General features: G+C 43.1%; 1 protein-coding gene across 1 annotated transcript in view; it reads right to left on the bottom strand.

Moving 5' to 3' along the window:
• Window positions 1–23,994, bottom strand: part of Ush2a (usherin) — a 669,744-nt gene that overhangs the window by 521,409 nt on the left and 124,341 nt on the right. The window contains 2 exon segments of the mRNA XM_041635252.1: window positions 11,963–12,029; window positions 12,032–12,145. Coding sequence (XP_041491186.1) covers window positions 11,963–12,029; window positions 12,032–12,145 — 181 coding nt within the window.

The following is a 23,994-nucleotide window of genomic DNA, read 5'->3' as shown; positions in this document are numbered from 1 at the left end:
TTTAATCCTGTGAAACAGAGTTTCCAACTGAAGCAGAAGCTTGTCATTTCCTCTTGGCTGGCTGGCCAGGAAGCTCTTAGGATCTACCTGTCTCTGCCCCCAGTGTTGCAACAATTAGAGCTTTATGCTGCCATTTTCAGCCTTTTCTACAAGTGCAGGGGGATTAGAACCTGGGTCTGGATGCTGGCACAGTGTCATTGTTGGCTTCACTGGGGTTTTGTTGTTGTTGTTGGTTTTGGACCACTTGACACAAGCTTCTATCATTTGGGAAGAAGAAACATAATTGAGAACATCTCTTATCCGAAGTTGCTTTTGGTTGTGGTGTTTCTTGTAGCAAAAGAAAACTAAGTTGAATACCGAGCAATCCTCTCACCCACTGAGCTATCTCCCAGCCTTGCAACCAGAATGTTTGGAAAGTGAACCAGCATGGGCAGTAGTGATCCACTAAGCTGGGAAGGTAAGGAGAAGACAAGGCAGAGGCAGGAGAAGACATGGCAGAGGCAGGGTATTGGTAAATGAGTAAGTGAGGGGGTTAGATTTAATGTTTTGTTTTTTGGTAAATAGGATTAGTGAAATGTGAGTGAAAATTTGAAAAAGAAGGAATGAGGACTCAGGCATTCCTGGGTTTATAATTTTCTAATAGAGAATGGACATTATTTAATACAGAGCAGGGAGGAAGAGAATTTATATCACTGAGGCTTTTTAACAGGGCTACCCAATGAGGAAAAAAAAATCAGACCACAAGGCCAATTTTAAGGAGCTGGGGTAAGACTATTTCATCACCAGGCCCAGCAAAGTCAGGATGCAAGATGCACTGCTGCATGGTCGCACATAGGGTTCAATACACACTACTGTGTGGTCACACATAGTCAGGGTTCAATACACACCAGTGCATGGCCATACACAGTCAGGGTTCAATACACATGCTGCGTGGTCACACACAGTCAGGGTTCAATACACACCGGTGCGTGGTCATACACAGTCAGGGTTCAATACACACTGGTGCATGGCCATACACAGTCAGGGTTCAATACACATGCTGCGTGGTCACACACAGTCAGGGTTCAATACACACCGGTGCGTGGTCACACAGTCAAGGTTCAATACACACCGGTGCATGGCCATACACAGTCAGCGTTTAATACACACTGCTGTGTGGTCACACATTCAGGGTTCAATACACACCAGTGCATGGTCACACACAGTCAGGGTTCAATACGCACTACTGTGTGGTCACACAGTCAGGGTACAATACACACTGGTGCGTGGCCATACACAGTCAGATGCTTACACTCTGATGAGTGATTGAAGGTTTACTGTATGTAACACCAGGAGAGCTACAGTCTTGGGGTAGGACACCGGAAACAGAGCAAAGAGGGAATGCTAGACGTAAAGATACTTTATCATTTTGGGGCATCACTAGTTTGGCAGGACTGGGTTACCTCTGAGGGGAAAGTAGCTTCCCTGTCAGGACTGTCCTCAGTCATATTTCTGAGAAACCGAGCTCTCTCCTAACTTCCAGTGCAGGATGCACTGGGGGCTGGAATGCCCTCTGTAGCAGCATGGCTTTCCCTAGGCTAACACTTTTCCCTCTGCGTAAATCTGGCCTTCATGCTGTCTCATGTGCAAACTTCTTGGTTCTCCTTTGTTAGCCACAGACTCCAAGAGCATCTGCGCTCTCCTGGGGCGGGAGGTAGATTTATGGTGTGAGGGTAGAGGGGAGGCCGCCAAGTCAACATGAGTGCAAGGCCATGTTTTCATGGGTTAGTGAAGGGTAAGTGGGAGCATTGGCATCTCACCCTGAAGAAGTGAACAATTCAACAACCAGATTCAGAAAACTTCTCCAGGCTGGAAATCAGGAACTCATCAAACAGGCTATGCTACCAACAATGATCCCAGGGAGGAAGCCTTCCCACCATCCACAGGAGAGCTAAGCTCAGTAAACATGTTCTGGACCGGAAGCCAGTGACTCCTCCTTTGCTGACACTCCACATCACCACTCAGGTCCTTGAGATACAGAGAGCTTTCAAGCAGAAGAGAGATTATACCTATTCTCTGAGGCTACAGAAGCAGATGGAAGAAGCGGACAGAAAGCCCCAGGAATGAAACATGTTTTTCAACGTGAAGACCACACTTTGGACTCACAATTACAGCAGCTCATTGCTCCTGCATGAGACAGGGGATCTTTGAAATTCTATATTTTCAAGCAGAAGGTAAGGGACCACTTACCAGGTTTTCTGAAAGAGAGGGCATTGAGGAAGAAAATCTTAATTTCTCTTAAAGTTCTTCCCAGGCCCTTAAAGTTATAATACTAATAAGTTCAGCGGGATAGAGTGTGTCAGTCTGTCTCATTAAAGGTTTGTAGTCTTTATCTACCGAGGGCAAAACAACAAACATTTCAGGTTCTGTGAAACACCATGCTCTGTATTACAACTCAACTCTACTCTTGTCCTCAGAAAGTAGCTAAGAAATGATGTCCAAAAAATGAGCATTATTGTGCCCCAATTAAAAATAGGAATCAGGTTACATTTAATACTCAAGTTCCAGAATGCTGACTTTTAGCACAGATTGAAATATGGCACCCGACAATGTATAAATCCTAATGGGTAGAATTTGAAATATGTTTCCTTACTTGGTAAAATGCGCTCTGCAGATATGGTTAGAGATCTGGAGATGATGTTCTGACCCTAGATTATCAGTGTGATCACATAGGTCTTTATACAATGAAGGCAGGGTGGTGTGGGTGAGACGAGAAGAAAAGAATGCGAGGTGAGAAATGAAGCTCGGAGAAGGTAGACAGTGCTACTCTGCTGCTTCTGTGCGCAAAGGGAGGAACTGGAAGTCACACAGCTCAAGGGATGAGGAAATTGGAAATCTCTTAGTCAAAAGCTTGCCTTGCGAGCAAGCAAGAGAGCCTGTGTTCAATCCCCAGAAGACACATTATAACCAAAAGGAAGGAAAAACAAAAGCAGCACAGCACAGCACAGCACTGGAGATATGGAAACAGATGCCTGGGGTTTTACTGGCCAGCCAGTCTAGCCTGAACAGAAAGTTCTAGTGGGAAACCCTGTTCAAAATCAGGGGCTGGGTGTGGGTAAGCCGGGAAATGACTCCATTGGTAGAGTGCTGCTGGATAAGCATGAGGACCTTTGCTTGATCCTAGGACCCATGTAACAGTTAGTTATGGCAACTGGGCCCATAAGCCCAGCGCCAGAAAGTCAGAGAGCCAAGGAGCCTTGAAGTTATCTGGCAAGCTGGTCAAGCCTAGTTGGTAATTTCCAGGTTCAATGAAAGATTTCGTCTCAAAATATGAGGTGGAAAGAAAGTGAGGAAACCACCCAGTGTCAGTCTCTTCCTTTAACCCCACGTCACACACAAGAATATGAATGCCCCCCCACAACCAACACTACTTCTCCTCAGCCATTAAAGAATGTAGGTAGACTATAGAAGATCAAGACAATGGGTTTTATCCTAGTGTTTTCAGAAGAAACACAGGTGGCCTGTTGGCACCGTGATTTTAGTCCACTGAAACTAATTTAGGACCTCTGACCTCCAGAATTATACGATAATAAATCCTTGTTGTTTTAAGACACTGAATTTACAGTAATTTATTATTTCCAGGAGCAAGTTAATATACCTGGTCTGGTTGCAAAGAAGAGCGGAAACCTATGTGTCCTGATGCTCAGCTCTGTACCATTCCCAGTTTGTCACATCGAGGACACAGTGCTATTAATAACCTATAAAAGCTGGCATTCCGTGAAGAACCTTCCACAGTCTATATTAAGGGAGAATAAGAAAACAGGGGCCATAAGGTATTTCAGAAATGACTATCTACTTTTCCTTCTAAGCAGATCCCTTTGTCTTAGTCCTGCTCTCCACTAAAGGAAGAGTCTTTTTTTTTTTTCTCACTTCTGACTGTGGTGTGGTTTTGTGACTTTCATTAAAAAACACAATCAGGCAGATATAGCAGTGTTCAACACAAGCCTCAAGTCTCTGTTCTCTCTTTTTCCTGAAACTGCTGCCATCTTGTGATCCAGCCCAGGCTAGTCTGGGAGGATGGGAATCTCAGACAACAGCCAACTGCCTAACAAAGTCACAGAGTAGCCTGAGCCTATTAAAAACATGTGAAGAAGTAAAACTGGAGACCCATTGGAGACCCATTGGAGACCCATGGAGACCCATTGGAGACCCATGGAGACCCACTGGAGACCCATGGAGACCCACTGGAGACCCATGGAGACCCACTGGAGACCCACGGTGACCCATGGAGACCCACTGGAGACCCATGGAGACCCACTGGAGACCCATGGAGACCCACTGGAGATGGGCATGCACAAAGATTGCCAGACCAAATCTATGACATTGTGTTCACATGAAGAGTTTCTGCAGTAAAGCCTAAGTAATCCCAAGGTAGGAAAATCTGATGATATGTTCTTAAAGTCTAAGCTTTCAGAGAGCTGACCAGCCTCAAGCCCTGATTTCTACCACCTGAAAATAGACAATTACATTATAGTATGTGCAAGGCTGGATATGCCCAGTTCCTTGAGGCTTAAAACAAGGTAAACTGAACTAGTGACTCTAGATGGCTTTGAACATTGAAGAGGAAATGTTGTGGGTTGTGACATGTGTATGTTACATAGAAAATGGGAGAGAGTACCAGAGGAACTGGACATGCCTTCTTCACTTAGGATAGAAGTATCACTCACAGGTCAATGTATGGATGACATCAGGAAGCTCATGTGCTATTTTTCCGTTTTCATTGTTTTAGAGTTAGACAAATGTGATATACATTTTTGCTTTATGGATTTTTTTTAACCCTGGGCAATTTTTTTGCTTTCTTATTTTTAGGGCTTGTTAAACCATGCTTGCTGCCTGTGTCAGAGGTAAATGAAGTAACGTTTTCACTAGGGCCAGCCTTTGGAGGAACACAACCATGTTTCACTGATCAGTACACATTGAAGAATGGAACATGGGCTTGGAAACATGCAAAGGCTTTTCCAGGTTGGTCACAGGAAACTGTCAATGACTGGTGATGTTCTGTTGTCCTTGCAACAGTTTAGGGTCAGTGTTTATGCTATTTCATTTATTTTGTCCTTTGGAATTGTTTTTAGACAGTATTGAAAGTAAGTCAAACTACGACAACCCCAGCAGGCATTGCTCTTCTCAATAAAGAGGCATGAAGAAGGGAGGGGTGAGGAAGAGTCCCTGAGGATACCAGAGGTGTCTGATGAAAAAAATCACAGTGCTTTAGGAAACATTGTGCGTTTCTACAACCCCACTGCTTACCAGTAGAACAGTTCACTGGAGACACTGGAAATGGACACATTTAAAGCAGCAAGCATCTACCACAGTACACAAGTGTCACGAAAGGATCCTCTGTCTTTTAGTTTTTAAATATCAAGACACATTTTTCCCACATTGTATATCTACTTATATCTAGATTATAAACGAACTTTTTGAGAAATAAAATGATCTCTTTTAGTTTCTCTGAGATCGGATCTCCTGTAGTCCAGGCTGGCCTTGACCTCGCTATGTAGGAAATGTCGGCCTGAATTTTAATCATCCTTGACTCTCCTGCTTCTGTCTCCCAAGTGATAGGTTTAGAGGCACACACCACCCTAGCTGCATGATAAAATTATCATATGCCGTGTGAAACCCCATAAATTCGTCAGTCCACTCTTCCGTTTAGAAAAAGATAATGTTGGTGTTTTATGGTGGCAAGCAGAAGTCAGCAGAGACATCCACGAAGACTATCATTCAGAAAAGAAATAGGAATCATAAAAAAGAGCGAGTCCATTTGTTCCCCTCTCCCCGATGAGCAAACATAGACTGGGGCAATTCTCATGTCTCAGTTTGAAGTACTTTTCCTCTGTGACCTTGTGTGAGGGAATGGCTCTCCTCTAGTGACTATCCATGTCAAAGGGAAAGAGACGGCAGGATTCATCAGTGCAATGGGAAGGCCAGCTCTCATCACAGACTTTCCACGTGGCTGATTCCAAAACGCGCAGATGGAGGATGGGAAGCTTTATCCCGATTCTTCCTTTTTTAAAACAAAGCTATTTTTTTTTGTATAAGTGTTCCCACAGTGTACGTGTGTGGCATATCTTTGTGTGTGAGCCTATGTATACATGTGTGGACAGATGTCTCAGTGGGGATATCTGATATCTTTTGCTATTAGTCACTAACCTCTTCACTTGAGACAGAGTCTCTGACAAAACTTGAAGCTACACTGATGCCATCAAGCTCCAGTGACTCTCTGGTCCCTCTCTTCCAGCATTGCATGTGTGCATATGAATGTACCTGGCTTTCTGCATGGCTTCTGGAGGTTGGAGCACACATCCTAATGCTTGCCCAGCAGGCGTTCTTCCATGGTGAGTCAGGACTGGGAGCCTTGTAGAGTTTTTGTTCTTTGTAGAGAAGCTTCAACAGTTCTTTCCAGTGTCAGCATATGGATTAGGTCCTATCATGTCCTGACCGAAAGGCTTTGAATCCCACTAAAGCACCATTTATTTGGAGAGAGACCAAAGCTGTTTATCCCTTTAGTCAAGAGGATGAGGGCATGCCACATACTAGTGTTAAGATCAAACAATTGATGTACAGGGCACAGACCGAAAGAGGTGACCATGTTCTCAATAAGAGTCAATGGTAAGTAAGGTAGTGGCTGATGTCAAGGACAGAGCTGAGTAAATGGAAAGGCATGGTACATCGGAGAAAACAGCAAAACAGAGCTGATTGGAGAAAGAGGGTCTTGGACACCAAAGAGAGAGATTTTTTACTAATAATGACAATTAAATCAAAGACACATTGAAAAAAAGATGAGTCACAAACAGCAAGTGGGAGTCAGCCCTTGTTTTTGATGGAAGCATCCCATGTCCTGGCGCATACATATATCCCATCCAATATCTCATCTTCAACCTGGTGATTAAAGGACTCATCTATAGGTCCTGTCATCATCCAGAGACAATACAACACCCTGGAGTTTCAGTTTTGAAAATTGTATAACACTAGAAATAGAATTTCTAGTGCTGTATATCAGGCCAAGTTTCAAATTAGGCATAAAAGAATCCAAAAAAACATTTTTTTTCTCAGATCTCTTCTTCTAGTTCAGACATGATAATGACAGGGATTCTTCAAGCAAGGCTTCTCTGGTTTCCCCTCTCATCTGGTACTTACCTCTTTTCTCACACACAGTCAATCTCACACGGTGCTGGTACTCACTAGCTTGGCCCAGCCCTCAGCAGCCTACATTCTCTGACCTCCCCTGTGTTTCGAGCCATCCTGTCAGGATGCTGTCTTTGGTCTCCCTTGTGCTCAGAGTTGACCTTGCATTTGGGGGAACACTTTCTGGCTTCCTGCTATGAGCTCTATCCTTCCAGGGTGTCTTTCTTCCTAATAGTTCCAAGTATCTCAGCATTGCCTCTATTCCAACAACTTTCTTTTTCTCTCTGTAGCCCACAGAATCTTGTCCGACTCCTCCATCTGGGACTTTTCAGGCTTGTGCAGGCTGCTCTTCACAGAGCTCACTCCATTTCCCTTCTTTCTCATCTTAATCAGACCCCCAAGCTCATGTCAGGTCGCAGAGGAATGCTTCACGTGGTCTAGCTAATGTTGGCCAGACTGCTGTGCCCATTCAGATTTGCTCGGCTGAAAGTACGCATCAGTGCACCAGTCTCCATGTTCCCCTTCAACAGGTCCCTTAGATCCTGCTAATGTGTAAGACATCACAGACCTTTCTGTCGTCCCCTCCGGGGCAACCCTCTTCTCTAGTTATCTTTCTTTAACATTTGTTTAGCTAGTCTATTTTGTTATATACATTGTCTTTGATAGAGATGAGAATTCCAAGAGTCATTTAGGGGACTATGAATGTCACTCAGTGGTAGGGCACATGCTTAACACACAGAAAACCTTATGTTACACCCTTATACTACAAAAAAAAAAAAAGACTGTTCGCTCTTGACTGTCTGGATTATGTGGGTTTGACTACTGTATGCACAAAGTATGGGGGCTGAGAAATGGATGGGAAGACATGAATAGGAAGAAGCAAGAAAGACGTTCTTAAGCATAAACAAGCAGAAGAGTGAGAAATCAAACGATAATGCTCAAACCCTATAGAGCAGGGTGAAGCAGCGGGACGGAGCCAGCAGTGAGGAGACGACAGCATCTCTATGTGCAGTTTTATCCAGTGAAGAGGCAGTGGCCAAGCTAGAGCTAAAATATAATGAAGTTCAGAAGGAAGGACGGGGGATGAAGACAAGAAGGTAAGAAAGGAACAAAAACAAAACTCCGGAAGGGATCACACTCAAAATAGGCCATTAAAAATGTTGTTTTTCTCTATGACTAAACAAAAATTAAGAATGTATAGAAAGGCAGACAGATTGGAGGGGGAGCCACAATCTGGAATCATCTGTTTATGCTGCCATTTCATCTGCAGAGTGGAGAGCTGGAGAATCTTCAAGTAGCAGATCAGGAAGCTGAAGCTACCATCTGCAGCGCAGGAGATCAGGCTTGTGAGAAGCACAGGTGAGATGCAAGGCTGCAGGTCCAGCCAGCACAAGCTCACCCTCCATCCGTCCAGCCCAGGGCAGCAGCAAGGGGACAATCTCGAAGCCTGAACGACAGCCCTATGGAAGGGAGGGAGCTTAACAGCAAACAAAATTGACTTTGTTCCATGAAGATGGGAATAGTTGTTCAATGTAGGAGTGGACAAGGATACCAGCACAAAAATTAAACGACACCTAAGCACAGGTTAAGAGTAGTGTGAATTCTAATAGGTCTTATTAATAAAAATCTGGAGTCAAATATTAAGAGTGTGAGAGCTAAATGGTCAGAGAAGTAGAGCAGCCAGTCACTAGCTCTCATCTCAACAAAACTCTCAGACCAAATGGGTATCCTGTCTCTCCCAGTCTTCAGATATAATGCAGTCTCTATGAAACCTCACAATGAACCCTGAGTTCCTGCCTTCTCTTTCTGCCCAGCTATATCACCTCCCATCTCCATCCTCCTAGTGTTGGGATTAAAGGCGTGAGACACCACCAATTGGCTCTGTGTCTCTTTTAGACTTATTTAGTCTCATGTATCCCGGCGTAGCCTTGAACTCACAGAGATCCATCTGTCTCTGTCTCCCAAGTGCTGGGATTAAAGGTGTGTGCCACCACTGCCTGGCCTCTCTGGCTAACTAGTCTGGCTAGCTCCACACTCTGATCTTTAGGCAAGCTTTATTGGTTAGATCACAAATAAAATATCACTACATTTCCCCTTTTTTTGTTTAAAAAATAGGATATAACTAATATAAGAAAAACAATAAGTACAATAACTATATACAATATATACATGCAATAAGTACATCAACATTCACATTTGACAAATCCAAGGAAATTACTCCATTATCCATTTATCTTGGTGAGTCCAGAGTGTTGTAGCTAGTTCACTTCTTCTTCTCACTTTCATCATCAACCCTAAATTATTTCTGTATGTCTCTCGACCTTATACACTTTATATTTCCTTCGTGAATTTCTTTTCTGACTCTGATAAACGAGGAAAACTATAACTATCTTGTCTTCCACTCTCTCAGAGACCCAAGAAGGAAATAATATTAACTGAGTGAGCAGGAAGTACAAGTAATTTAAGTGGGGATTCTGGGATGGCAGAGTGGGAACAATGTCATCCATACACAGCACAGCATTTCTGGGATCAGGACGATCTGCGACATAGAGAGGGCCAAGACTAGATACGGAAGAACTTCAGTAGGTGTGCAAATTTTAATATTTAGAATAATGATGGCACTCGAGATGAACAGAGAGAAATGCACTGTCTGTGCATTTGCTTCTCACCACCATAGCAAGCGCCCCAGACAATTACAGGCAAAGACCGTTTAGCCGAGCTCAGGCTTCAAAGGTGACTTTCCATTGCCTATGGTGCCCGTGGTGGCACATCATCAGCCTGATACACCATGGCAACGGAGTGTGAGGCAACAAAACACTTACCTCACATATAGGAAATGAAAAAAAAAAAAACAAATATGGAGGGCTGAGGTTCCACCATCTCCCTCAAGGACATCCCCCCACTGGAATTATGACCTCCCATGGGGGGCCCTAACTGCTAAATGTTCCACCTTCCATCTCTCAAAGGCACCAAGGTCAGTCAAGCCTCAGATGCAAACTACAGAAACACTCCAAGTGCTCCGTGAAAGAAACTTAGACAAATGAGTAGGAAAGCAATGTGGGTGGAGGGGAAATGCGCTCTTGTCAGAGAATAATGTGTACTTTTATCAAGGTTGCTCTTTCTCTGAGTCAATATCAGAAGAATCAGTTGATACGCAGAAATATATAACTAAATTTGTATAAAATTTGTTAGGAATCATCTTCCTTTAAATCTATCCTTGTCTAGAGCTTTTCTTCCTTGTGTCTTCTACACTCCAACCTTGCACCGACCACTAATAATACTACATTCAATGTGGGTTTGTTTTTGTCAGATGACAAATAGAATTTTTATTTCTTACGAGGGCATCAGGGGCTTGTCACATAAGGCAAAGGTCACTGCTGAACAAAATTATTATTTCTCTCTATTTGAATGACCACTTTGTGTTAATTTTTTATGGTACTAATTTTCTTATTCTCTGTATTTCCTCCTCCACTCCACTCTCTGTACTGATGATTCTATTCCAGGTCTTATGCACTTTCAGCAAGTGCTCTATCACTGAGCTACATCCCCAGTATTTATTCTCTTTTGATGTGTTCCTAGAGGGCTTAGGAGAAGTTAGACTATCATCTCCTAAAATGAAGGTTATGGACACAGTTTATATAATATAGAACAACTCCTGAACCGTACCTCACACAGGAATTTCAGATTCTGGGTCCGGAGTTTTTGCCAAGGCATTGCCTCACGTTCCAGTGCTCTGGTCAGAACCCTGATGGAAAATGCATCACACAGTCCAAGATAGTAGTTGATGGGTATTTTAGGAAAATGCCAGTTATATGGCTATGCTTGAAAATGCCAAGAGCTTTTCCCTTTTACTAATTGCCAGCCAGGAGAATGGGTGACTTTCAAAGTTAGTGGATGCTCTAGGAGGCAGTTGTGGAGGAATTCAATATTTTAAGTGACCTCAGCTTCTTCCAATACTGCAGGCTCTATGGTCTTGCTTGTCTCCTTCTACTCCTCCACAGTTGATGCCAACACTTCATTCTACCTTCTGACCCAGACACTCCAATCCGGAGTTAGCCAGACATCCTGCAGAGTGACAAATGACACGGCATTCTCTCTAGGCAGTCTGAGACCTGGAATAAGCTGGGGTAGGCGGTGTGATACATATAAATAGGGAAAGAAAAAGAGCAGGATTTTTCCCACCAAAAGCAGCCTTGACCATTCGAGGGTGAAGATTATGATAGACTGAAGAGAATAGTGTCTTTCATTAAAAAAAAAAATGCTGGGGCAAGGGAGAGAGTCCCAGGATTAAATGCTTGCTGTGCAAACATCAGGGCTTGAATTTGAGAATCAGAACCCGCCCCCCACAAAAGACAGGCATGGTGACACACAGTTCCAGTTCCAGTAGGTTCCTAGAACATCCTAGACTAACAGGCAAGTTCCAGCCAGTTGGAGATTTTTTACTATAAAGGCCAGCTCCTTAGAGCAATAGCCAAGGCTGACTCTAGCTTTCACCTGCAGGAACACACACACACACACACACACACACACACACACACACACAGTGAAAACAAGACAATGTAGATGTCTCTCAGTCATTGATAAGAGTTGTGGCCATACTAAAAGTACCAAGGGAATTCATAAGGACAGAATGGAGTGGTAACTACTATGTTTAGTAGGTAAGATGTCAAGGAATCAAAAATATACTTACCAACAGAACATTTTTATAGAAGTTATTGTTAGAAAACTGCCAAAGTTCTTGTTGATAAGGAAAACTAAAAATAAAATCGATGTTTTGCTATCCATACATATAAAGATTTACCTTCTAGTCTCAGGATCAAATCCAAAGTAAGGGTCTTGACCCTGGTAGTATGTCTTCCCAGTGGCTGAGGGTCACGACAAGGGCACTGACCAGTGACACTGTTGCAGACAGAGCTCACTGTTCCAACTGTGTGGCATAAGCATGTCAGGCAGCCAGTGGCATGGCCAGGAGAAATGCAAAATCCTAGAAATAAGAAAAAAAATTGTTTTCACTTTTGGTTCAGTCTTCTCTAAAATGGATAGTGTTTTGATATCTTTCAAAACCCAAAGACTCTCAAGGGACTCCTGGGTCTTATGTAATCGTGGTTAAAACTCTTCTTAATGCGTATATTAAACATAAACATAAACTACTAAAAACAACCACCAAGTCATCTACATGAAAATTTAGTATGGGGAGCTAAGGATATTGCTCAGTGGTTAATTAAGGATGCTTGCTACTTCTATAGAAAGCCTGGATTCAATGCCAAGCACTTACAAGTAACTCACAACTGTCTTAGACAGGTCCAGCAGATCTGAAACCCTCTTCTGGCTTCCCTGGGCACCAGGCATCTGCATGATGTATATGCATACATACAGGCAAAACATTCATGCACATTTAAAATTAATTAATTCACAATTAAAAATAATTTAAGCGTGTTTGAATGAACTTTCAACTACAAACTGGCCCTCTTCTACTCAAGCCCAAATAGCAAGTAGGCATGAAGTACCCTATGTACTAGGGAGATATTTGGGAAGAAAGCCAGATAAAATGCAGGACTTCCAGTTAAAAAATTTAATTTAACAACGATTTCATAGCAAAATAAATACTATTTACTCATACAAAATGGTTTCTGTTTGAAATTCAAACATAGTTAATCATACCGAATATTGTTAAAATTCTCAACCCTTAAACTGTCTACCTCACACATGATCTATAGCTTGTTAATCACCAAGAACTACTGCCAGTGTCTCCCAAGAATTTTACATCTTCAGCTGTGCCCTCCCCAGCTCCCTGTGGAGGCTGCCACCAGCTTTCCCGCAGCATGAGGCAGGAACCAGTGTTATCGAAGGATGTTCGCATACATGAGTTAATTTAGATGTTGTTATGTCCTCTATGTAGTTTAGAAAAGCGAAGCTTAAAAGGCTGACAAACTCCCCTCAAATGCTGAACTAATGAATGAACACAAGCCAGCTTCACACAGCCTGCTCAACTCCAGAAGTCATTTTACCCATTGGCAAGCCCAGACCATCCTGTCAATCTCCTCCTCATAGTGCAGCTTGAACAACCTTCCTGAAAGGAGATTTTTAATGTCTCTTTCCTCTATTTCAAACTAGTTTAAGGGTTATTTCCTTCAAGAGAAATATCAAGACTTAACCAAATTTGTACCGTGACTTCCCGCCCTGTGGTCAAGCTTCGCCTACCTCTTTAGCATCAGCTCCCAACAGGAGCATCTCAGAGATGCTATTTTCTCTTCTTGACCCTTGAAGGCCTTTTTGTGAAGGGGTTGCTCTGTCCGTGGCAACAGTTTCTACCCACCGCCTTGAAGCCATGAACAAATTTCTCTAGGCCAATTCAGGCATGCCTCTGACAACTTCATTGCATCCCGCTGATTCCCACCAGTGCCCAGAACCATACAATTAATCTAATTTTCATCAGACTGTCACCTTCATCATGGCCAGAACCTCATCTACATAAGTCGCCATTCCCTCTACTAACCACAGTAGGCCTTCACTAATGGTGATGAGGGTATAAAAATGGACACAAGGAGTCAATGAGTTCCACAAGTACTACACTCAGAAAATATACATGGACACACACACACACACGCACACACACACACTCAGCTTAACATTTTAGTTTTATTCCATAATCCACATCTTTTTCTTATGTCAAAAGTAAAGGAAAAACATGTGGGTCTCACAACCACATTGGCATTCTTTAAAATCTTCTGGGCCCAGAAAATGGATGACAATAACGACAAAGTCAGAAGGGCTTTAGACATTTGAGTGGTGGAGCAAACATGTGAAACATAACAGTTTTGGTATAGTGTGATGTACATACATGTGTATGCTCACGTGCAAATATCTACCGAGACACACGCACAAGCACATACAAAATGCTACCAGGAATTCAACTGCGGCAACATGGAGAGGCATCACAGAAACCATCTGTCAAATAAAGTTGTGGAAGCTGAAACTTAAATGTTATGGTCATGAAGTTTTGGGATGTATTAGTCTCCGGGAAGAGGACAAGCCGGCAGACAAAGCCAGCCCTTCCCGTGTCGTCTGTTCTACTGGGAAAACCAAGGATAACTTGCGAAGTGCCACACGTACTTGAGGATCTAGTTAACCAGAAGCCATCATCTAAGGTCACAAAATCCCTTGTCCTAGGTCCTAGCTATGCTCTTAGCGTGGAGGCCCAAAACTGTGAGCCTATTTCCACCTTGTCTGAAGGTCAGAGAGTTTGAGGTTGCTCAAAGTTGTTGAGAGCGAGTGTGGCTACACATCCTGACCTAGGTGTGCTTATTTGGTATTTTGGATATTAAGATGGCCCATACAGTTAGAGCTACGCCACCCTGACCTAAGGTCAGAGAATTCAAGCATGCTTCTGCTCCTTCTTTTGAATTAGGAGGTTTGAACTAGAGAGTGGTTGCCTTCAGGATACTTGGTCTATAGGATGGGTTCACTACCTAAACACCAGACTGCTTTTCTCAAGAATTAATGACTTGATGTCTCAAGTACTGAAGCACATAACTGTTCTAGCTGTCCTTTGTGTCATGTGAAAGCGGTCTTTTGTCTTCTTCCTCTTTCTGGAGTGGGGTATGAAAGTGTATGGAAAAGTAAGTGCAGCAGACTTCAGGATTCACTGTAACGACATAGTCTCTGTAACTTCATAGTCTCTGTGATTCCTTCTTAGTTCTGTTCTTCCTACCTAATTTTCTAATCCCCATACCCCTACTGGTAAGTGGTGTACTTGTCAAAGCTGGTTCCCAACATCTTAGATAGCTCTAAAAGCAGAAAAAAAAACTCTGTTCAGAAATAGTAAAAGTAATAGATTGAAAGATCTAGAACACCCAGGTGTTGGCACCGACATCATTTTTATATTAATTTATAGTCAGATGACATGATTTATTTCTCTATCTTGATCCTTATATCCACCTGTAGGAATAGGTTGTAGCCACATCATCTAATGCCTGTTTGGCTACCTTGATCATCAAGTCACAGATCCCAAAGGCTTTGGTAGCTGAGGAAGGAAAGTACCTGGCTCCTTAAATTGCTGAGGCTGGTAACAGGGGCACAAAGAGCTCTCCAATTTGTATGAATTACCCACTAGCATAGATGCTTAGAAGTAATTTGGACTTACTGCAATAGCTTCGAGTCACAGAGAATTCTCAAATAATTAGGGATCATTTCTGCAAGAAATGATTTCTTAGCTAAGTCTGGATACACAAATAGGGGTGCATTATGGTACGTAAAACTGCATAGTTCAAATCTTGGAGAGTGAAGAACCACAGAGAAAAATATTAGAAATATAAGCTAAAGACAACAGTCATGAAAGAAAGTACAAGAAAGCACTTGTATCCGGGGATGCTGCCATGTGGGGGCTTCCAGGGAGAAGCCATGGTGGACTTTGCTGGGAGGTGAACTCTCCTCTTCTCGAGAGCTTGATTATAAAGGTTAATGCCACCAGTACTTTAGTTGTCCTATTTTTAAGCAGTTCAATTAGAATGACGCAGGGAACTTCCTGCTCACAGCCTGCTTGTCGGCTCACCTGAAAGTGCCTAATTCTAGACCATTACTTCTCAGTTGATGGCTCCCAACTATAGAAAACAACACTTCTCTTCCTGTTCTGCTTAAACTTCCACTCCCGAGTGTGGTTTAATGATAACCGACCTTAATTTCTTCTTCAACTTAATGCATCTCTGATCTCACGCCATTAGCTCAGCTTCATGGTGCACACCTTTTACATCTGTATCATTTTACCTGATATTCCTGAGACTGCGTTCCCTCACAAATGTCTTTATACTGCCCTCTTAAACACAGCCGATGGGCCAGGGTGCTTTGTTTTTTGTGGAGCTGAGAGTTCACAGGCACAAAACAGCCTGATAATGCATATCATTTCCTGCCTTATTTCAGGCAACTCTCGGTCCTGAGCAAGGCAAACCTCAGAGAGAAGTCAACGTGTCATCTTCCAGTGCAAGGAGGGCGGACCCCATACCACAACACTGCTACCCCTGAAAGGGCCTTGCAGAACTCACAGAGGTCTGCAGTATTAGCACGACCGAGGGAAGCATCTCCTGTCAGGGTTATTCGCACAGCAAGGCACCTGTCCCAAGCATCAACGAGAGCCCATTTCCCAGCAATATCCCTCCTGGGGACCATGAACAACTAGGCTTTGCTAAGGTCCTGAAATGGGAGAAAGAAAACAAACTTAACCTCTGGGCCATGCTCAGAAAAGGAGGGCAGCGCTTGGCTCAGCACTCATTATAGGCCATTAGGAGACTATCCTCTGCACTTTAAACCATGGACACGATGATGTTCATGGAAGGAACCCATGTTGGGAAGGGCTCAATAATCAGGGTGTGTGGATACAGTGCCAACGGCAGCGATTTTCAAATCAGGATACTAATGTTTCCCATCATTTTGGTGTTGTTAATAAAAAATAATGCTAACAGCATTTGCCATACTTTTGACCCAATGCTCACGGAAGTACAGACACAACACTACTCATCCTACTGTCACGGCAATTAGTGCTCTCATTACATTAGGTATGCCGCAAACGCTCTGCATTCAGTTCCTCCGTGGTAACTGTTCGCTCCTCTGCTACGTTGCCAGCTGTTATATATTCTTAAAATCCAGCTCAGATCTTTTCTATTAAATTCTTTATGTCCCATGCCTCAAGAATCCCCCAGTCTCTTCTATAGTAAATGTTCCTGTACTTCCACAAACCAGATTCTCCTAGTTGAAGCCCAAGGACTTTGTATATTTGTGATTGTGTCTCTTAAAGGAGCTCAGGACCTGGCACATAGTGCCATATTAAATAGATGTGCCCACTGCCAAAACAGATACAGCCATAAAGTGGGTAGATAGCTCAGTGGATGGATGGGGCGATGGGCGGATCAATCTCTGTGGTCCCTTAAAGTATGAAATGATTTCCTTACCTATGAGAGGGAAAATGGTCAGTGTAAATCTGTGAGTGCAAAGAGAGACTTGTGTAATAGAATTGTGCAGCCTAACAGGGAATACAGAAAGGTGTGTGTAAGAATCAGCATAATGCATTGAAAATGTAACTTTCAACAAATCATTTGATGGATGATGGGGGAGGTGGTGTATGCTGTGAATGTTTTATTGCTATTGGTTAATAAAGAAGCTGCTTTCAGCCAATGGCTTAACAGAGTAAAGCCAGGTAGGAAATCCAGGTAGAGATGTAGAGAGAGAGTTGGCACAGTCAAGGAAACGCCATGGAGCCACCAAAGGAGACAGACGCCTGAACCTTGCTAGTAAACTATGAGTCTTGTGGTAAAATATAAAATAATAAAAATGGGTTAATTTAAGATATGAGAGCCAAGGCAAACTTTTATATTCTGTTTTCATTCTACTGAATTTCAGTATTTATCAGATGCACACTTCCAAGCATCCTCCCTGCACCACAGAGACTGTCTATAAATCCTTCCAACTTAGTTTATGTAGATAACCCCATTCCTAGAGCCTGCTGCTCTGGTCTTTGTCATTCCCTCACCCAGGCAGCCCATGATAGTGTTCTTTTCTTTTTCATGCCTATTCCTTGGATTTTTCCACAACAAATGAGATTTACCAGGACCCGAAGGAACAAGCCAGAATCACGTGTTGAGGGGACATTGAAGATGGGAGAAGGTTACAGATATTTGCAACTATATGTATCTTAAAGCAGCCTCAAGTGATTATTTAATGAATATTTAAGTCAATTTATTTTTTTTTAAATGTCCCCATAGTTTGAGGGCATGCGTTCTGGAGTCAGATTCTCAGGGATTTGTAAACGCCTCTTCTATTGTTAGATTCTACTCCCTTTGCCTAACCAGGAGGGGAGCGACTGCAACCCCCATCATAGAAATATTAGGCACATGACACGGACTTCACAGCAAAGCTCCGAGGCAGAGCTGGGTACTCCGTAAGTACCCAACAATTATTCTTTACTATCATTATTGAAACTGTTATTATGAAGTTTCCCCAGAAATAAGATTTTTCTTCCTACACTGAAATTGAAATAAGCATTCCCCTCTTCCCTCCTCCGACATATTCCAAAGCAAGCAGTCCAGAGTGTCCAAGGTAAGACTGTTTCCTGGCAATTGGTCCTGAGAGTGATGTCTAACCTGAGACTAAGTTCTTGCTGGGGAAAAACGCATTAACTTCAAAAGGTTTTGTTGTTGTTTGCTGTTTTCACTATGATCTGGGTGCGATCGGATCTCAACGCCTATGGATGCTCCAGCTTTGCCTAGAGCCTCAGCCACCTGATTTCCATCCGCAGGGTCTTCATAAGATTTGGTTTATGAGCCCATCACTTAGCCAGGAGGATATGCTTCCTAATGAAACAAGATACTTTGTTTTACTCTCTAATAGTCTATGTGACTTATAAAATAAGAGGCAGAAGCAAGTACTGAAAAAAGCATGAAGCATTGTTCTATTAGGACCCAACATGTCACGAGAAGCCGTTTCCTTTATAAATTAGGCTTTATTGTATTTCAGAGCTGCCAGCGCCCTCAATAAAACCTCTCTGCCTCTGGTTCTCAAGGACAAGGGAGGGTCACGAGCCCAGGATGGCTTGACATCATCCCCTGCCTTTCTCGGTCTGGCCTCTGATTAAGAACAGCTGCTGAATAGTACGAGGTCATCCAGAGCTGGAGCAAAAATATAAAAAATAAAAAGCCAGGGGGAAACATATTTAGTGCCGTATTTATTAGTGTGGGTCTGTGTACGTTCATCTTTATACACACACTACAAATAATTTTAAATTAAAGCATTTTAAAAATACTTAATGGAGGTTAAGCAGCCTTTTTAACCTCTGCTCAAGTTATTGAATGGTGTATTAAAACCAATGTGGCTCTAACGTACCTTCCAGTGCACATTGCTGTGTTAACAAATTGCCTATAAATTTCAGCTGAATTAAGCCCATTCCTTGTACGTTCGCACTAAGGTTAGGTTAATAATACATGAGATTTCATTACACAAACGTTCCTCAATGATGCTTTTTAAGAAAGTGGGGCAGGAATCTACATGGCACCCTCTAGCATGGGCCAATTTATATTTATAGTCACGGAAGAGAAACAGGCATGGTCCTTAGGCTTGTGAGTGTGTGTGTGTGTGTGTGTGTGTATATCCCCAGCTGAGCTTCTCCCTCTGTGTCCTATTGCTAGCATGAACCCATGTGCACTCATGCCCTATGATATGGGACCTTGGACTCACAACTGTCCAGAAGGAAGTAGAACCCAGAGACAGAGATGGCTGTGGAATAACATGTCTACTTCAGAGAAGGGTTGTCTTCTCCAAGCAAGTTTCACTGTAAGAGGCAGAAACAAAACAAAACGAAACCAAAGATCAAAGTGGAAACTCTGAAGTCAGAAGATGGCAAAATTTACAATCACCCCACTTATACTTTGCCCCATTTCATGCCATGCATGTGCGAATATTGCACCTTGTTTTGTTTCAAAAATGCACATGGTTTGAGTTACCATTCCTCCTTGCAGATAGGAAAATGATCATCTTGAAGTCTAAGGACATTTCCGCAGGACTTGGCTGTTCCCATGGCTAAAAATAAGCAAAGGCAACTGAGATATTTTTATACATAATTACTCATTCAATAAATATTTATGGATCACCATTTATGGAGGTTCTGTACCATAGGCCTGAGCGAAAGCAGTGAGCCATAATGCAGAGTCAGAGTGAGGTTAGTGACTGGAGAAACACGGATGCACTCAGAGAGCCTCTGGCGGTTGCAGGCCAGGCAGCCATGGGAGCCCACCAACTTCAACCTTCCCTTTGCTGGGAAGCTAGTGAAGGGTGGGTTGCGGAGACCTGGCTGGCTTTGAGTACTACCCGTCTATTGGATGGGAAAGCCAGAAGTCCTTGAAGAAGGATCCATAGAGAATGGGGAGCTGGGGATTTTGCTTGGATAGTGGCTTAGACTACAGGGGAGTAAGAGGGAGGGTGGAGAAGTGGTCAAAATCTAGATACACTGCGAGGCTGAGGCCTCAGGACTGCTCATGGTAGAGGAGTCAGGAGCTCTGGGAGAAAGAGGAGTCAAGCCTGGTTATAGTGATTTGACATGACAAGATTACAACCCAGAAAATGCAGGGCAGCAGTGCCATTTAAACATGGTAGACTGAGCAATCTTTCCTTTTTCTCTAAAGCGGAATGTAGTAATATGGGCGCGGCGGCGGGGCTGCATCCCCAACACCCCAGCCGCCTGCTCGGCTAGCTTTTGCCCCGAAATAATTACACGGACACTGTATTCATTTAATCACTGCTTGGCTCATTTCTACCTGGCCTCTTCTAGGCTCACTCTCGTACCTGGACTAGCCCATTTCTTATCATCTGTGTAGCACCGGTCTTACCGGGAAGATTCTAGCCTCTGTCCATCCTGGGTCGGAGCTTCATCGTGTGTGTCTGCCTGGGAGCGGGGCATGGCGTCTCTCTGCAGAGGCGTCTGCTCCCGAGAGCAGAGCTGTCGAGTCTGACCTCACTTCCTCTTCCTCACAGCGGTTTGTTCTGTTTACTCCTCCCACCTATCTCCTAACCAATGAGAGCCAAGCAGTTTCTTTTTATTTAACCAATGACCTTCCTCCATCAGCAGAAGAAGAGTCAATAACAGATATCTAAGAGGAGAAATATAAAGATCGTTAATAGAAAGTATACAATAACTATATTGATCAAGTGCGCATAAACTCAGAAAGAAACGTATGGCCTTCAAAGCTTCAAAAATCTCTCCAAAAGCTGCCACGCTCACATTTGAGGAGAAGACATGGAGGGTTAGTTGTGGAAGTTAAAGCAAAGAGAGATAATTTTATGTCTCAACTTGGCCTGCCTTGGTCAAATCTTATCTGACTTACCTGGTCAAATAACATGTATAGATATTGCAGTGAATCTATTGGGTAGGTTTCTATAGAACAAAATAATATTCATACACAGATAAAAAATGGCTCATTGAACACCCAGAATTACTAAACAAAGAGTACACCAGCCTGAAAATTCCAAAACCAGATAAATAAAAAGGATAGAAACTTCTAGAAAGATAGGGAAGACAAAAATATAACAGGATAGCCAAGCCAATAGAATGCTATTTTTATGAATACCATTTGAAGTACTAGTAAAATTTCATATATCTCTCTTTAGTTGGATGTTTCAAAGTGCTAAAGACCACGCCAGGAACACAAACTACAATTACTTCTCTCTGCATTCTTCCAGGAGCTACCAGAGCATGTGCTCTAACATTTATACAGTTAAAGCGAGATAAGTAAAGACAGAGTGTTGTGGGAGCTGCGGGTTGCATTCCTGCCGCCCCAGCTCCTGGTTGCCTGGCTAGCTTATGCCCCGAAATAACAACACACAAACTGTATTCTTTTAAACACCTCTTGGCCCATTAGCTCTAGCCCTTACTGGCTAATTCTGATATCCCGATCAACCCATCTCTAATAAGCACCGGTCTTACAGGGAAAGATTCAGCATGTCTGACCTGGTGGCTTGCTTCATCGTGTCTGCCCGGGAGAGGGGAGCATGGCCTCTGAGCTCACTTCCTCTTCCTCCCAGCATTCTGTTCTGTTTACTCCTCCCACCTATGTTTTAACCTATGAGGCCAAGCAGTTTCTTTATTTCTTAACCAATGACCTTCCTCCATCAACAGAGACTTATGAAAACCAGGACCCAACACAGGGCAGGTGCAAAGGTGAGTTGTGGAATCCAGCTGTGGGGGAGGACTGGGTATTCTGCCCACATCAGAAGGGCAAGCCCGAGCACCCGGACCCCTGCAAACTGGAATCTCTAGGGAACACAAAGTGTGTGGCCAACCTTTAGAATGGAAAAATGGGCCAACGTCTTGTCCCAGACTCATAAAAATGCCTAAGCAATTTCTAGAAGACAATACAAGGCAAATAGTTTTTTCAGGAAAAGAAGTATAATGTGTAGATGGCTAGTTCAATAGTAGATCTAACAGTTCCACAGCAGCCAGCTCTCAATACAATCAGGGCAGAGGAAAAGAAATGCTGAGGAGCCTTATGAGGAACTCAGTACTCATGGACTGGTCCAAGAAAGTTTCTAAGTTCAAAACCAGTTAAGTCTCAGAGGTAAAGACATTTACTGCCAAGCCTGATGACCTGAGCCCATTGCGAGGACTGTGACACAGGAGAGGACCGACTCCCGATAGTGTCCTCTGGCCTACAGACATCCATATAAGATAGGCACACACATGTGCGCACACACACACAAATATAATTAAAAATAGAACACCAAGGTCAAACAATAGATGGACAATATTAAAAAATAAAATTTAAAATATTAAAAAAAGGATTCAAAGCCACAGGATAGTCGTGTGTGGTGGCGCTCAGCAGAGGACTTTGGGGACAACTTGACTTTTAAATCACAAGCCTTTACATTTTATTTGGTTTGTAAATTTATGCCTGTGGAGATCTTGATAAACATAAAATTAAATTTATAAAGGAAGGCTTTGGAGTATTACTCTCCACATTTGCCTTCCCCAAACCAGGCCCTGGTCTTTCTTCTCCCCCAAGGTCTATCTGTTTAAGGCTTAACTGATATTGGTTGCTTAAAGAGTCTAACTTTAAAGCTTTTTTCCTAACTAGAGATGTCACAAAACTCCACCCATAAGGGTGGGGCTGTTGCCGTCCCCTTTACAGGAGAGCAGGATGGCAGGCATCATTACCATCATGGAAACATAATGGTCATACTAAAAGCATGTTATATTTGGCTTACTCCATGCCTATTTTACTTCTTAGAATTTCAGTGCCTTTGAGACAAGGATTAACTAATTCAACCCACACAGGTACAAAGACAGTCCAATGCTTTACACACCAAGAATGCTTGGGCAAGAAGTTTGCAAGTTGGAGAGACCATGTAATAACAAGAGCAACTTCTTGGACTGTTCTTGGAATCAAGCACTTGCAATCTTAAATAGGGAAAACTGGAAATAGAAAAAAGAGCTAAGAGAACATGGCAAACTCCGCTGTTCCACCCCACACGGCAGCCTTGGCTCCCACTGCTGTCTCCCATCAGTGGGTTTTACGTGCACCGTACAGACATGCCTATCCAGTTTTCCATCCTGACACTTTTAAACATACAGAGCAGCTGGTGACACTGAGGAAGAGTGGGGAATATGCATGCTCTACTTGACAACCACCACGGCCTCCCAAACATAGACTAGAGAATGTGGCAGCCCTGAAGCTCTGCAGACCATTGTGAGCAAGTGGTCATTGTGCATGCGTTTGGAACTTAGTTTTCCACCTCTCTCCCCATCGACTTACACTCAATGAAAGCTCTCCTTGGGGTGCAGATACAATCGTCTTTGGTTAGTCTGAGATGTCCACATCTCAGATCAGAAACCGCAGTAGAGAAGGGATTGACAGTGTAAGTGACTGCAGTGTTGGAGGGGCGTCACAGTTCCATCTCAGTGTTTCTCATCACAGGTCGGTATCTCCAGAGAAACACTGTGATGAGACCTTGTTCCAGGGAGCATGCGCGAGAGAGACATGAGCCCATAGATGAGAGCACTATGAAATATCTGGGAAAAAAAACTAAATAAAACTAAGACAAGATTTTGTTCATGTATTCCCGCAGTGCCCCACTCGCCATTGTCATCTTTGGGCAATGAATTCAATTTTGTTAATGATCAGAGCTGTGGCAAAAGCGGCAAGTTCATTCTTGCTGGAGGGATTTCCTCAACAGGTTAGCGGATGGGCTAGCAACTAGGTTTATTATTTGCTAATTGTTTGTATCAATGTCTTCCCATATTTTTGATAACAGGAGCTCATTGTTTAATACAAGCAAAGACATGTGCACAGACTCTCTTGA

Source organism: Microtus oregoni, unplaced genomic scaffold (genome assembly GCF_018167655.1).
Source record: "Microtus oregoni isolate MIOR12 unplaced genomic scaffold, Mior012 000047F_ref0000412, whole genome shotgun sequence".
In the NCBI taxonomy this organism is placed as follows: Eukaryota; Metazoa; Chordata; class Mammalia; order Rodentia; family Cricetidae; genus Microtus; species Microtus oregoni.
Note: the sequence above shows the minus strand (reverse complement) of the source record. Positions and strands in the feature narration are given on the sequence as shown.